This window comes from Apteryx rowi, unplaced genomic scaffold, assembly GCF_003343035.1.
Source record: "Apteryx rowi isolate R43461 unplaced genomic scaffold, aptRow1 scaffold_50, whole genome shotgun sequence".
NCBI classification, from domain to species: Eukaryota; Metazoa; Chordata; class Aves; order Apterygiformes; family Apterygidae; genus Apteryx; species Apteryx rowi.
Window position 1 is genome coordinate 2,050,538 of NW_020450761.1, and position 16,506 is coordinate 2,067,043.

At 40.7% G+C, this 16,506-nt stretch overlaps 1 protein-coding gene across 3 annotated transcripts in view; it reads left to right on the forward strand.

The window, feature by feature from the left end:
* Positions 1-16,506, forward strand: part of NFATC1 (nuclear factor of activated T cells 1) — a 117,443-nt gene that overhangs the window by 81,653 nt on the left and 19,284 nt on the right. Inside the window, exons 9-10 of one of the 3 annotated variants that reach the window (XM_026079786.1) lie at positions 181-560; positions 637-797. In XM_026079786.1, the coding sequence (XP_025935571.1) occupies positions 181-560; positions 637-699 (443 nt within the window). In that variant the 3' untranslated portion in view covers positions 700-797. Of the gene's footprint in view, positions 1-180; positions 868-16,506 lie in introns of those variants that run through there. The other 2 variants (XM_026079785.1, XM_026079787.1) reach the window with 2 other exon arrangements.

Below are 16,506 nucleotides of genomic sequence, written 5' to 3' on the forward strand. Positions count from 1 at the left end.
TGACTTTCTTGTGCTGATGACTCATTCATTTTTTTTTTATAGGGTGGGAGAACTAGGCAAAAGACACACAGAGTCTTATTCAAGACGTTGTTTGTTTTGCAAAGGGTATCCTAGCCACAAGCCAACTTGATCATACCAATATGCAACTCATGTTTATTTAAAACTTTTTTCTTTTAACAGTTCCAATTATAAAAACAGAACCCACAGATGACTATGAGCCTGCTCAAACCTGTGGACCAATGAACCAAAGCTTAAGCCCTCTCTCTAAACCATACTACAGCCAACAGATCATGATGCCCCCCGATCCTGGTTCGTGCCTTGTGGCTGGCTTCGCCTCCTGTCAGCAGAGAAACGCTGTGATGTCACCTTCTCCCAACGCAAGCCCCAAGCTGCATGACCTTTCCTCTTCTCCTTACAAGTGCATCCCCAACCCGGGCCACGGCCACCTTGGACTTCAGCAGCCTGCTGGAGGTGTCCCCACCATACAGGAAGTGCCAAGGTCTATAGTTGTGCACCCAAGCTCTCCCGAGCAATCATCTCACATCATGCTGCAGCCGCAGGTGAGTCAACATCTGAGCAGTAGCTGTCCCCTTGGTTACCAACAAACACTCTATCCCAACAGTCCCTCTTCTCCAGTTCCATCTGTTACCCAAGAGCCAACCTATTTGCAGTCCTGCAGTCCAACTCACTCATCCATAATGGGTCAACAGCAGCAGCAACTGCCGAAGGTTCACAGAAATGAGTCTCCAACAAACCAGCCACTGTCATTGCCAGAGTTGCATGAGGAAAGTAATCATAATTTGGCCCCTATTCCTGTAATGATCAAGCGAGAACCTGAGGAATTGGACCAGATGTACCTGGACGATGGTAAGTCTTCCGCAGCTGTAGAGGTTTGCATTCAACCATGTTGCTATATCAGTGAGTTCTCTTAACCCCTCCTCCTTTTGAATCCCTGTGGAAGAAAGTTCAATTAACAGCCTTGTGGAATGGTGCAGAGTTTTGCTCGGATTTTCTCTATATGGGAACGGGTTCTTGAGTTTTGTTTGCAATAATGAAACCAAGTCATTTAAGTATTACATGCTGTTAGTTACTGTAGAGCTAGCTGCATGACCAATAGCTACATTGCAATAATCTTAACTGTATGGTCTTGGCTTATGCCTATGCCAGTGACCCGTGGAACTGCAATGATAACATATTTAACGTTGTCCCATCCATAATGCAGTGAAACTTCTGATAGGCAAATCTGTTCACTGGAACTAAATGATATACTACTCTACTTCAGTTGAGAAAGTTCAAATTAAAAATGGAGGCATATCTTTCAGCGTAACTTTTCAGTCTGGTGGCATCTGGCATTAAGACTACTATTTCTTCAGTTCTTATTGTGGACTTGCTGCTGCCTTTTTTTTTTTTAACATTTGTAAGATTTTATATGTATATATATTCTACACGCACGACTGAAATGTTAAAATGCTGTGATGAGCTTGTCAGACTCTAGTTTCCAAAGATTTATTAGCTGAACATAATAAAAGGGGTAATCTGGAATTTGATTATGTGACCTCACTGAACTGTGATTTAGCACTTACTGCTAAGTATCCCAGTAGTATTCTCAACCCTCACCATAATGCACTACGTGCATTCCCTTTCAAATAGCCATATAACTTTATATAACATACCGTGCTATTTGAAAAAGAAATGCCTTTGAAGTGGCTGCATTGAAACTAATTGGTGCCAAGGAACATCTGAATGTGATTGTCTTTCAGGGAGAAATTAAAGACAATTCACTACACTATTTAAAAAAAAAAAAGATATTTAGTCATTCTATTTTAAACAGCATGATACTCACTGAATTAGGATTACAAACAAATGTTTTGGAGCTTGAGTAGCAGCCTATTGCTTTTCAGCTCTGGGAAAATGATTTTCCTTAACAGAAGTTATTACTGGTTACATGATAGACAGGTCTAAGGAATTTTCATAGTTAGGAGTTCAGTTCACTAAAGTTTTGCACAACACGCCTTTTGTGACAAGGTTTTCTTCATATAGTGTGCATTCTTACCACATATCTATGCTGCGAGGAGCAAGATTTCAACAAAAATGTACACAAACCAAAACAAAAAGCCATGCCCAGATTCTGGCTTTGAGAGAAACCAGAAGTTATCCAGGGAGGGAAGAGATTACAGCTAGAAACCAAATCTAGTCCATAGCTCTACTTCTAGAAAAGCACAAAAAATGAGCAGTCTTACTGCCTTACCTCTCCAGAATCCAGCAGCCACTTCTCTCACAGCTTTTTCAAAGCTGCCTGTGGCTGGTTTCTGCCGGAGGGATAGGACTGTGGCTTGGGAGTGGTGGATGAAGCTCCTCAGTGGTGTTGGTTCCAGGTTTCTCCTGGAGGAGCAGGGGAACTTTGCTGTTACGTGTCCCGGAGCAGAGGTTTTAATTTTTTCTGCAAAGATTTTCTCTCTGACGAAACAAATGGCTTAGTCCTACCCAGCCCTCTTCAATCCCCGGTTCTGGACATGCATGCACACCAGTCCTCTGAAGCAGAAGTAATTGTACAGGCTCCCCCTGTACACTTACACGGATATTTAGGGTTGAATTTGAAGTCCTTTTCAACCAGCCAAATCCAGATAACCTTCCCTTTCCCATCCAGTAGGCTATGAAAACCGTTTTGTGGCTGACCACCAGAACTGTACACCAAGCAAAAAATTTATAGACGCAACAGTTGTAACAATAAATAATAGAAAGCAATTAATTTATGTAGTTCCAAAAACTAAACACCTACCCCTCCAAAACTGGTGGTACATTGCGATTGTACAAGTAATTGAGACAAAGGAAATTCTCCCAATTATACCAGTTTCTAAATCTTAGAAGCATACCAGAGGGGTTGATCAACTTTTATTCTCACAGTTGTAGTAGATGTCTTCCTGCTCTTACCTTTGTTTTCTTTTCAATTAATTTACAGTATGTTATCCCTTTGCTGCCACTTTTAGCAATGTTATTACTACTTATTGTTTTGATTACACTCTGTACACTAGTGCCAGCAGGCAGTAAATATATTGCTTTTGTATGGGTTACTCTTTGTATTTAAGAAAAAGCAAATTCCCATTCCTTCATTGTCCCCTGGTACAGTACCAGTTCCCACTGAGGGTAATCAGAAATGGTAACCAGAGTAGGTCCCTTTTCTACATCTAAACTGATATTTAGGTTGTCTTAGAGGTCACACTGATGCAGCCCAACCCACATGAGCTGCTCTTACCTATCTGTGCCTTCCTTCACTGCTTGAAGAAAAGGCCATCCACTCTGCGCTTTGCGTTGACAAAGTGAAGCCCTTGTAGAAATCAGGAGTGGACTATTACTGTCTCCTTAACTGTCTTTCTATATGGGTAGTTGAGAGTGGAAGAGTGCAGCAGAGGGGCTGAAGGTAGGAACTGTGCCTTGTGGGGTTCGTGCCAGCTAAGACCCTCTGCTCAAACGTGTAGAGCCCGGGCAACCCTCAGACACCCAGCACAGGAGTGCGAAGCTGCAAGTCTGGCTGGAAGCCCGTTTAGATGTATGCTATGTATGTACATGGAGGCAACCTTACAACTACCAGTGCCGTGGTCTCATGTTACATTGGATTTGGTGGAACTGCAGTGTGTCCCTGGAAAAGGTGGCCTTGTTCCCTCTTGTCCTTAGCCGCAGGTTCTCGCTGCTTCCTTTGAGTTGTGTCTATTGATTACAGAGCAGCAGAGCGGGTTAATGGCAAACTAACCTGTCAGAAATAACAAAAAAACACAGTCTTCCATTGAGTCATGGAACCAGGTTGCCCAGATGGAATAGGTTCGTCCAGCCCACGAGAGGGGGAGGAAACCTGTTGTTGCAGTTCAAGGAGTGCAGCACCCAGCCCATAGGCCGGAGTGAGCATGACTTGAAGCCACGTCCTATGTCATCTTATCCTCCACAGCTACAATCTAACTTATCCTGTCTCAGTAAAAATTCCCCTTCTCATGCTCACCTCTTAGTTGTGGAAGGATGACGTCTGGGCTTCCTGCTGCAGTCTCAAAGGGCAGTTTGGCCACTGCAGTGATTGCCTAGAAACCAGTGTAATTGCTTCTGGTGTCCCAGTAGGTGCTATTGACTCCATGTACCTAGCGCCTTGGTACCTGGTGCTGTTTCATTCAGACTTCTGGCAATAACTGTGGAGTAAGACACTACCCAAAGAAAGAATGGGTGTTGCAAAGTTGGTCTGACGGAATAGACAGCTTATTTTTCATATGCATGATTTTTTGGAATAGGAACTTTTAAACCTTTGACATTGCTTCCTGTTAGTACTGTATCCATCTTTAAATGTTTTCCTTGTTGGAGAAATGGGTAGGCCATTTGTGCTTTGTGAACGTATTCTGAAAATCTGAATTCAAATCATACTAGTGAGTAAGGACAGTTGCTCTTTTTTTTAACAGATTGCTGCACCGTTTCTTTATAATTTGTTGTTTCACTGATTCAGTTCAGATCCCTTCACATAGCATGTTTAAACTCTTTTAAAATTTTTTTCAACGGTGGCATATGTGAGCAATATGAAAGCCAGACAGAGATTATATGTAATGCACTGCTTTCTTTCCCTTTTACTCTAAATATAYCAACTCATTCCCCATCCCTGAAGTAATTTAAAAGTAATGCAATATTTTAATGGCATTAAAAATTAAATTCTGAAAACATCACTACATAAAAAAGTGTCAGTAGCTTCACAGTGTCCTCTAGCTATTTATTACCTCCAGTTTTACCTGAAGGTACCTGTGAAAAATGTAAGGTAGACATCTAACGTACTTATGGGACTACTGGACAAATAAAAAATATCCAACTGGTTATGCCAGGTGATATTTGGTAAAGATTTTGATTACATGTTTACCATTTTGGACAGGTTTGATTTATGTATCTAATATACATTTAGTAATCTTGGACCAGATATAAACAGAAAATTTTTGGTTTCAGCCTGTGAGATCAAAGCAATATTCATTCTTTTTGGTCTGGAATATATCCAGATATAGACCGTCTATACTGCAGAGTTCTCTGGAAAAAAGCAGTCAGTGAGTTTATATATATTCTGTATATGAGATTTCTCTGCTTCTGCAGTGGTGGGCAGCTGAAGTGATATGAAGGGAGCACTCGAAGAGGCTTCCATTTTGGCAAATAAATTTTGGTCTTGGCAATCTTGCTTTAAATCAAAATCTACAGTAGCCACCTGGGCTACTCATTAATGGGCTCTCCTTTTCAGTATGTGAATATGTGATTCAGAATGTAGAACATACTTGAAACTTACGCTGTAAAGTGATATCTGATATATTATGTCTCTGCTCTTGATATTGAAAGGCATCTGGCTTGTATACAAGCTTCAAATAATTCTGAGTTCAACCTCCAAACAAAGATTATGACCGACTCCCTGTGCCGCTTTCACAGCAGTATTTGATGTACTGTGTAAAAGCATGGTCCGATGAAGCCATTGAAAAATGACATTTCTGCCTGGGTCTGGTTGCCCGCGTGAGCCCATGTTGCTTTGCAGTGGAAGGGGAGGCGTCTCCTGTCTTCCCAACTGGGAGCTGAGCACCGCAGCATGTGGGCCGCCCCGTGAGCGAGAGCCGCTGCACCAGGGCCAAGGCAGCTCCATTTGCCACTGCAGGCACTGCCCTAGGCACAGAAGGGGATGAGACCTTTTCCCTTTCGGATCTAGCCTGGGAGTAGAGCAGGGTGCTGGAGTGGTGGAGCCTGTGGAAGAGCCTTCGGCAGGCAGACAGGTAAACTGATTTATCAGCTTGAGGCACCTCTTCAGTACAAGACCATGTATGTAATTGCTGTTAAGACTTCAATGTTTTATTTGGGGATCAATGACTTAATGGGCTGTACAGCCCTTTGAAGAATAAAGTGGCATAAGTATTGCCCAAAGAGGCAGCCAGTTTGGGGAAACCACAAGCTGATGAGAACCCATCCTGGTCCCTTGAACCAGTGGTTCTCTCACAGGGATGTGCAAGATCACCTAATTTATATCTCCCTTTTGAATATGCTCCTCCTTCCTGCCCCCAAACTATGACCTGGGTCAAAAGCTGTGGTAGCCTATTCTTGAAATATTCCTGGTTCATTTTTGCTGACCAGGCCAGCTCAGATAATTTTTCCAAATTTTGACTGCTTTTTTCAGTGGTACAAGGAGCCCCAAGTGAAAGGCAGTGGAATATAAGTTCACACAGCTTTCAGAATGTTCAGGCAGCCTGGGGACTGGCCAGGCTTGCAACAGGAGATGCTAAAGGTGACTCGAAATTATCCTCCTTATCCCCGTTTCCCTTTCGTGGACCTAGTGTAGCTTGGGTGGAACACAGAACTGAGCTCCAAATCTTTATTTCACCAGGATGGAGAGAGTTCAATTGGACATGCTAATGCCAAGAAACATTTTTCAGGTTGTAACTGGCGCTCCCACAAGCTATTACATTCTTTACGTGCAACAGAATGACACTCAGTTGTGAAATTATTTCCTGACATTAGAAACATTAAAGAAATTCATTTTCATTGCAAATGAAAATGAAGCCATTTCTAAAAAGCAAGAGGGAAACACATTGGTACCAAGAGGAAAAAGACATAGGACTTATTTTCTCATCAGATTTCAAGTGTACTGTATACGCTGTGATCCCGTTTGTTATAGTAATGCATAGAACTTAACAAAACTAGGTTTTAATGAAAATCAAAACATTATCCTGGAGAAGTCTTTAATAAAGCTATACTTGATTTATGAAGCTGAAGAAGCTCTCAACTTCTTTAAACTTTGCCCATGTTCCAATCTAAAATTTTTGAGATTAAATCCCAGCACACTGAAATCAGTGGTGAACTCCCATGGACTACAGTGGGGCCAGGATTCCACCATCAGTTTAAAAAATTGTTTTCCCGAACATCCTGAGTTCTCTGATAGGTGCCAGAACTGGGATAACAATATCTGAAAGATAGATCTCTTGTCTGAAGTTTTGTATATTAATTCAGCCTCCTCCTCTCCACACAGACTCTTTCATAAAGGTTTGGATTCTGATCTTGACTTGATCTGACCTATAAATCTTTGTGCAGCAAGATGAAAATATATAGATCATAAACAAAAGTATCTGATGTTTAGATATGTGGCTAGCAGAAAGTATCAAAACCACATCATCATCTTTTTTAAAACAAGGAGGCTTTTGTTCTTGTGATTGTCTTTGCACAGCTGTGAGTTTTATAGTACTGTGCCAATGAATGCACCCTTTGCAACTTTTATTTTACTCTGAAAAGGTAAATTGGGAGCATTAAGCCCCCAATAAGTACGTAAAAGTGGCAAAACCACAGGTAAAGTGTTACTGAAAGCTGCAGCCCTGCCAACCATTTCATTTTAAACATGGCTCTTTTAAAAATAACTTTTGCAGTAAAAGCTGTAACTCCTGGATGTAATATGAGCTATTGCTAATGTCATTCCCATGAATTGCTTACAGTGTTGAACTGTTAGATGTCTGACAAGTCCATATATCTCCTATACAGTATATATGAAAGTTTTTTGCCTCTAAACCATATGTTCTTTTTTTTATTCCTCCATATTCTTCCAGTGCACGTGGTTTGGTGATATAGTTTATTTGAACAGGAACTATAGCAGACAGAATTATTCTTTTGCTGAAATGTATCCTTTTTCATACATCTCAGCTTCATGATTAAAGTGATTGGCTCTTGAGGCATTAAGTTTAGTCTGCTGCTGCCACAATTATGCCTTTGAAAACTTCTGAGTGCACTCTGTGATTTCCAGTAGTCCAGATGTCATTAGAACAACATGCAGGTAGTCTGCAAAGTCCAGTAACACTGTCTACACTTCAGTCTGGATTGTGTGAGCTTTTCCCTCCCTCCCTCTTGGCCTAGCCTCGCAGCTCGGGGAGAAAACAAATAGCTTTCCTCATGGAAAGTTTTACTTAATCTGGCTTGGTGCCTGAGTCTAGACCCTCCTCATTTTTAGTGATGGTTGAAAGTGTACATGCTACTGTGATAAAACATGCTGAGTCGTTAACATTCGGGACATGGGTTAGATGTGATGAGTAAGGGAGGATTCATTAGCGTCAGACCTTTGGTGGGCTGGCATGTCTAGGTTTGAGGGGTGCCCTGTTACACTAAACCGCACACCCTCAGGACGTCAGGGATGAGGTTTTGCCATTTCTACTGGGGTTTGGTGAATCGGGTCTCTCTGGAGGGTCGTCAGAAGAAAAGCCCCGGGAGGATAAATGAGAAGAATAGGTGTCACTTTCTGGTTTTCTGCAGCCTCAGGTGCACCATTGCCCACAGAGCAGACCTGCCTACCTTTTGGGTGCAGTACACTGTGAAATCAAGCCGTGAACTTTGCTTTCTTTTAACATTAGCACTTAGATTTCCAGGGAAGTCTTTGAATCTCAGGCTTTCAAGAAAGTGTCCAATCCCTTCAGAAAAGTCCGGAGTGCCTCCACCTTCCTTTGGTGATCGTGGACACTTAACAGGGCACTGGTGGGGGGCACAGGAGGTTGGCAAAGCAATAGAAAAGCAGTAGAAAATCATCAGTGCTTTGCAGTGTTTTGATATCCCAGAGTATTTTTGGTGTTCGAAACCCAGCATTTGCTTGGTGTGCATCTGCACACACACCTTCGCGTTAAACGTTTCAAGTCATTAAGTATACAGCTGAAGCCATGATATACCCCCTCTTTTCAACTAAACACCAACTTCACACTGCAGCCCTAGTCCTCCCTGTGCAATTAACTGGGGAAGAAGTCGCTTCTCACCTCCATGTCTGATTCATTCTCTTGTTTCCATAAGAATGGATATTGGCATTGCTGTTTCAAATGGTAAAAGTTTTGTGGGTTATTTTTTGTAAGTTTTCCTTGGTGGTCAGGGGAGAAGAAGTTGCAGTATCTGAGCCTTTGTGACATTTACATCTGCCTTTAAGCCTGGAGGAGTGCCAAGGAAAATATGTGGCTTGCAGAAGCACAAGCTTCGTGAGAAAGCTTTGTTCAGATGCGATTCATTTGAGGAATATGTTTGTTTGAAACATTTCTGCTGAGCTGTGCAGAGTTGCCTGATCAGGTGTTGCCATGTGGCTCGTGCATGGCCTCAGTGCTCTCGTGTCTTGAACCCAACTTGGCAAAACACTTTGGGGGAAGTTGCTTTGTAAAGATCCTTCTTCACCAGGGAATGGAGGATCATACAGGCGCCTGCTGCGTCTAGGAAGAGTTAGACTGAACCAACCTGCGTGTGCAGCCCAGCAAACACATACGTGCCAGAGAAAGAGCTCTCATGAGTAAACTCACTGCCTTCATGTACAGCGAATGCTGCTAAACATTAGCAAGCAGTAATGTTACTAGACTGCAGAGCAGCGAAAGGCTTGCCTCTGCTCCCACTTAAGTCAATAACACAGTTTCCTTTGGCATTGCGAATAGGACCAGGCGTATGGCTTGTAGTTAAAAGGCATAATAGCTGCATTCATTGAAATTGAGTTGTTGATAGACATTCGGAGACGGAGTCTTTTTCTCGGAGATTTATATGCAGTACAGTCAATTGTGTCGTCTGCATCTGCTGGACAACTGGGGGGGGCTTTCAGTCCCAGCGCTTGCAGTGGGCCTGATAGCAGCTTGACCATTGCCATCCAGAATGGGCTGTTTGATAACCCGACTCCTGGTCTTTCCTCTTTCCCGAGGAGCTAATACTGATTGCTACCCGAGGGGGAACATGCTTTCCACACGAGGCTTATCTCTGGGCTGGGAGGAAGCTTATCAAAAAACCCAGCCCCTCAAAATATTCTCCTCCTCCATAACTGGGAAAGTCTGCAAAGTCTAAAAATTTAAAAAAACTATAAACATTTGGTAAATTAGAAATATGGCAGGGAAATTATTGGCCCGTTCCTCGCTGAAAAGCCTGGCTGGTTTGTCCATAACCCAGCAAGCTGGCCCAGCACTCTGCCTGCTTTACAGGCTTGGCTTTGTCAGTACGTCTTTTAAGTTTTCCACAGCTTTAAGCCCTCTGAAAGATGTATCAGAAAGCAAAGTGGGATGGTGCTGAAAGTATACAGAAACTCCTCGACTTGTCCTCCCTAAGCACATGAATTACAATTTGAACGTTTATGCAGTCTTGAAAAGCATGCTACAGGCTATCAAAGTCTGTAATTAATGGATTAAATTCTTTGGAGTGTAGTTTTAACTCAGTCTTCCAAGCATCATGAGAGTATAAAAGCATTATTCTCCTGTCTGGACTTTGCACAACCAAACCATGATTTTGCTGCTTAATTTTGGCCATTCTGCAGCCATATGAGAATGTAGAAGGTAAGATTTCACTCTTCATGTCTACACTGTCTAAATTCCTCTGCATGTTAGGGTTCTGTGGGCACTAGGGCTAAAGGTTTGTCCCATTTCATAACTCTTGTGATATCTTTGCAGAAGTGCAATAGATGATACTATTTAATCTTGATACCCTGAGAGCAGCAGTCAGGTTTTTTTGTAGTGCTCCAGAGAAAGTACGTGTTTCATTGCTGCTTTGTGAGCAAACTCTGCTACAATCTACTCTGGAAATAGGAAAGATGCTATTTTGGGCCAAAAGTGAAACCTCCAAAAGGACAAAACTGCAAAATATTTATTGTAACTTTCATTTTATTTCTATCCTGTATATGCAAATCCATACACATAAACAAGTATCTGTATACGTATGTGCACTTATATATAATGGGATATAAGACACATTTAGCATAATAATTTTTTTGCTTGTTTGAAAGTGTGTGGTGGGTGAGAGCAATGTATGTCTCTTCTATTCATGACTGACTTCTCTGAAAATCCTGCAGATGTCTGTTGAGTAAAACTTCTCAGAAAGGTCAGGTGAAGAACCCCATCCTATGGACCTTCTGTTATGCTTAGTCAGTTTCCAAACCAAAATGCATATTGGAGCTCTGAAATCTGGCCACATGCTGTTGAGCTGCAGTTGTGACTGTTGCTGAATGGTTTTCAGGCATCTGAGCATTTGTTATCCAGCTATTTTTTTAGAAAACAGAAGCAGCTGGTGAAGATGATCTCTTCATTATTAATTAGCCTTTTTTTCAGTCCTAACTGTAATAACTGTTTGCTCCATACATTCCAATTTAAACTTAGACTAAGCTATTCACTTGAAGGCTTTTACGTCAGTGCATCTGCATGAACCGTTAACAACTTCCCCTCAGCTTCTCCTCAAAGTAATACATCTTTGAGCTAGTAGTGGTGGTAAGTTGAAATATGTTTCTCAATCTAAAATGAGTGTGTGTGAAATTGTCATATGAAAAGAGGTTAGCAGAGAAACTGGTTCTGATTTTTTTTTCAATTATTCACAATATTGTTTGTATTCTTTCTTTTGAGAAATTGTGGTAAACTTTTCCCCAGCTCATTAACTGTTTAACCATTGCACAAGACTATACAGAGTTGTCCCTTGGGTCACAGTAGTAAAAGGCTTGTAGTGGTGCTCCCAAAGTTGCTAGAATTGATGCAACATAAATTCAGGTTTTGCCAAAAGATCTAATGACTCTTAGCTCTGGCTAGGCATACTTCACCCAAGCACTGCACAATGTCTCTGAAAGGCGGCTCTGGAATAGCCACCAGCTATGCAGGTAGCTGCCTCTATTCCAGTCGCTTAATTCCTAGGTAACTTTGAACGTGTTTTCAGGGACTTTTGCACTTGTTTTTTTCACTTAAAGTGTATGTTAGGATGATTAGAGAACTCACAGTGAAAGAAAAAGAAGCAAAACTGATTCCAGGGCAGAAAATCTCTTGCGTTTTAGGGAGAATATGCTTTTGGCATGAATGGACAAACAAGACAGCAGTGGCTGCTTCAGAGCACTTTCCAGGAATTCACCCATTGTTCCCAGAAATGCAGGCTGGACCTTGCACGCCAGAAAAGAATTACTTCAGTGTATTTAAACCATAGACTCAAATTTGGAAATACTTTGCCAGATCACCAATTGGTAGGAACCTGCAAAGCTCCATTGTTGTCATCAGTCAAATTGTGCTGTTTTCTGCCCTATTCAGCACATAGCCAGAATTATAGAGATAATAGTGCGTATATCCTTTGCAGAGGGGTTAGACTTTTCTTCTTGCAATCCAGAATCCCAACTACTCCAGGAAAACTTAGAGTATTTTAACGATAACACTAAAGCCCTAAAGAAGAACTAGCAGTGCTGAAGTCTAGGAATAAGGTTTGCTGGAAGGACGTGCTCATGTGAAAGCATCTGCTTGCATTATTTTAGTAGATAGTTTAGAAATCCAGAGGTAAATACAACCCTCAGCTGCTGCTGTTTTGGGGGGTTTTTTCTAATGCTAAATGAGCAACCCATTGAATTAGTGCATCCTGGCTGGCAGAACGAGATCTGTGTGACAAAGCTCCAGAAGTTGCAGTCAAAGTGGTGCTCCGCCTGGAGCTGCTCAGGGACAAGGATTCAGCACGGCTGAAGGATCGAGTGCTTTTACAATAAATGTAAGCAATTGCATGTGTGTATATGTTTATTCTGTTTGGAGAACATAGTAAAAGAATGGAAGCTTTTCTCATGATGCTGTGGCATGGTTGGCATACATTTTAAAGGTTCAGGCTTAGAATATGGGCTGATAAAGCTGATGTAAACTACATGGTGGTGTAATTAGAAGGAAGGAAAGACTGGGCAAAAAAAAAGTGAAAGGAAAGCTAAATATAATATCTCCATTAAAAAAAGATGAGCAGAGATGAAATTTGGAAGTAGAGGGGAAAGGGTATACGTGTATGTGAGAGAGAGAAGTTTGTCTGAAACTAAAATAGTACAAGTAAATAATAATAGCCTAAGATCTGACTACCATGAAAAAGCTTATCTAAATAATTCTCCACTTTCCCCCCCAAAATTGCAGTGTATGAGAGGAAATGATGAAATTAAAAAATGTGCTTATTAAACTTAAGAAGATTAAATGAGACCTGAAGCAATAAAAGAGCTTTCTTGAATTGTTGCTGCCTGATATAATCTCAGGATAAACATGAATCACCTTTGCCTTGGTCCTACTAAATTTACACAAGTGGGACTAATACTGCTACAAAATAGAAGTAGCCACTGCTTATTGGTATTGAGCTTCGATTACACTACTGAACTCCATCTGGATAGGAGGCAGTAGTGGCATGGCTCCCCTGGAGCAGACAAGGCACAACCATCCTCAGGGACACAAGAGTCTCACCAGGATGCCACGCTGTATCACCAGGCTTTCTAAGGAGCAGGGAAAGGGCTTCTGCTCCTCAAAAAATGTTTGAAGTTGTCAGTGGATGGAGAGAGCTCCTGTAGGGAGCCCAAAGAACTCTGAAATCTGGTAAAAAGGAAGGGTGGGGGTACGCTCTGAGTAGACACAGTAACACCACCCTGTCCCACAGTATTGAGAAAATTTTAAGTTCATTTTAAGACTTTTCTTAAAATGTAACAGGGCATTCATTGAAACGTAGAGTCCAATTAGAAGTTATGCAGAAAAAAATAGTACTTCTAGAAGGAGTAGAGATGATCAGCCTTTGACAAGGCAGAGAAGGATTTTAAAATGTTCCATTTCAAGGTTATTAGATTGAGGAATAAAACAGGAAATGCAGCTTTAGAAAGATGGTATTCAAATTACATTTAGGACATAATCCGAATGCCATGAAAAATTTTTCCATCAGCTTCAATGTATGTTCTAAAACAGGATGTGTTAAATCAGGGGAAATAATAACAGAGTCACAAGTAAATTAACAGAAGATTCATAATACATTATGAATCACTATATTAAAGAATCTATTAGAGTTGGCTGTTTAAATAAAGGTAAAGTAGTAGCAAAAAAGAAAAAAAATTGGAACTAGAGAAAATTAGAACATCTGCTGAAGTTTCCAAAGGTATATTTAATATTAGCTTGGGAAAAGTACCTGGACTGAATGTTGTCTCATCAAAAATTTGTGACTGCTTCCAGACCAAAATCACTCTGATACTTGAAAAAAGGAAAAAATAAATAAAAACATTAATCTACTCAACTAAAAGAGAAAATTCTTCTCTACTGTTCAGTTTAGCTATAGGGACTATCTTCATCTTAAACCAGAAAAGCAATAAAATGCAAGCATTTTCATATGATCCAAAGCTTTTTGTTATTGTTAAGATCTACTGCCTGTGGTCTGTGTCCTGCTGGCTGCTGCGTGCAAGCTGCGTCTTCTACCCCTACAAACTAATTTGCTAGACCAAGGCCTAACCTTGTATAGCAAGCAGTATGATTAGCTAGTAGTAGGGAAGACTTTATTGTTATAACGAATATTACGGATTCAAGCACTCAACACAAAGGAGAGTGTAAAAAGTGAGCAGAACTTTGACAGGACTGATCACGGTTTTCTTTTAAGAAAACTACAAATGGATGGACCTTTTCTTTGGTTGTTGATGAATATTCAGAAGATCTACATCTGAAATTTAAAACAGAAACTTATTATCTCATACTTTAGCATAAACATGGTACAGACAGGACCTGCCTATGTCCTTTCCTGTGAATTGTGGCCTTAAAAACTTTTGGCCAGTCAGTAGACATCAGCCAGTCATATAGGTGATGATTCAGTGGCTAAATCTGTGATTTCTCTGATGAAATTTAGATTTCTGCAATAATCAATGTAATTTCTCTGCTGTCAGTTAGGACCTTGTTTCAGGGAGGAGTTGGCAGATGTGTGTGACTAATAGCAACCCTCCAAATAAGGCTGTATCACGCTTTCTGTTGTGGATGGTCCCATGAGCAATCTCGGCCACAGCCCCCTAGTCCCATTTTCTGAAATGTCAATGTTCAGAACGTTACGTGAAGACAGATATTTATATCAAATGTAAAATTTCATAGAGGGGAAGCACCATTGCGGGAGAAAACCCTCGAACCTTGACAAACTAAAATGATGGTGAGAATTCTTTTAAGATGGATATTTCTCATAACATGGAAGAGACATCTGTGTTGTACATTGCTGCTGCAAAATGAAAACTTTAAAGAGTGGGAAAACTTGCCTTCAGTTATCCTGACAGAAGCAGCTAGAAGGATTCTTCTCTTGTGTAACTCAGCAGAGATCCATTTAAATGTAGTGCAGCTGCACTGATTTCTGTTCAGAACCTAAACTGATGTATTTAAGAATGAGTTTACTCATACAGCTGCAGGGATGATTCTGCTAGCTACAGCCTTACTTGAGATTACTCCACCTTTAAGTGCAAGCAGAAGTTTTTGTGATCTTTTTCTTTCCTTCTTCAGACTTGTATTCATGTATGTGTCCGTATCTCACATGCCAATGGAAATCAGGAAAGGAAATTAATTTGTATGAATGGACTTCATAAGTTTCACGGTATACCAGTAATGAAACCCTGGTTTGTGGAATGAGCAATAATAGCACTTTTCCAAAATATTTTAATCCTTGGCTATGATTAGTGGCATAAAATGAACCATTCTTTCCTATGTGTCTAAAGTCCAAGTTCTGGTACATGTAGCTATGTGATATTTTTTCCAGTCTCATGTCAGTAAATAATTGCAATACTGCTCCTTAGCCTGTCTCTGACCTTCACTATACTTGTCTTTTCTTGAACAAAAGCTGACAATCATGACAGATTGATCTCCTTCTGTGATCTAATCCAATCTAGTGTGAAGGGAAAGTTCATTAATCCTACTCCCAAATTCCGTAACAAGTTTACCGTAAATGTACTACTCCGTAAGCGTATGTATTATAGCACAGCCGTAGCGGTATTTAAAACTGGCTTAGGCAATATCTCATATTTTCTAACTTCTTGTACTTTTGCAGAAATACAAATTCACATTCTTTTTATAGTCAAGACTATTTTCTTGTAAAAAATTGTTTTTAACTGGTTTAGGTCTTAGAATTTTAGTCTACAATGTTGTCTACTCTGCCTAAATTTGGCCAGTTTGTGTAGTTCTATTTGGTGTTACCTGAACATGAACCAAAGATGATTCATGTTTTAAAGAACCTCTTTGAGGAATGGGAAGGACCAAGTAGCATAACATCATCTTGTTTTAATAATTAATAATTGACAGCTGAGCTGTGTACTCAAGCTAAATAATAAAGGATTTTTAGGGCTAGAGTAGCAATTGGGAATTTAGAGAAAGAAAAATCACATTCCACTAACAACCCTGTGTGTGTTTTTCACTATTCCCTAGAAACAGGTTAGGGCTCTGGAGTTGAATTGCACCACCATGCATACGCATTAAAGCCAACACACTGAAGTAAACACCAGAAATGTCACTGTCTTGTGTGAGTGGTAGGAATCAGAAATAAGTCTGCTGATGTCAGAAAAATTACATATGCTTCAAAATTCATGCAAAGAGAAATGAGTAGATCCACCTGCGTTTTTTCCTTATCAGTGTTAAAACGTTTCAAATAATGTGTAGGGGGTAATCAGCAAAATAGGGTATTTATTATGGTGGTCTTGCAGTTACCTGCAACAACAAGGCCTGTATTCAGTGACTGATTCTTTCTCGCAGACCCACCAGACCGGTACCCCGTGCTTTTGTGGGCTCA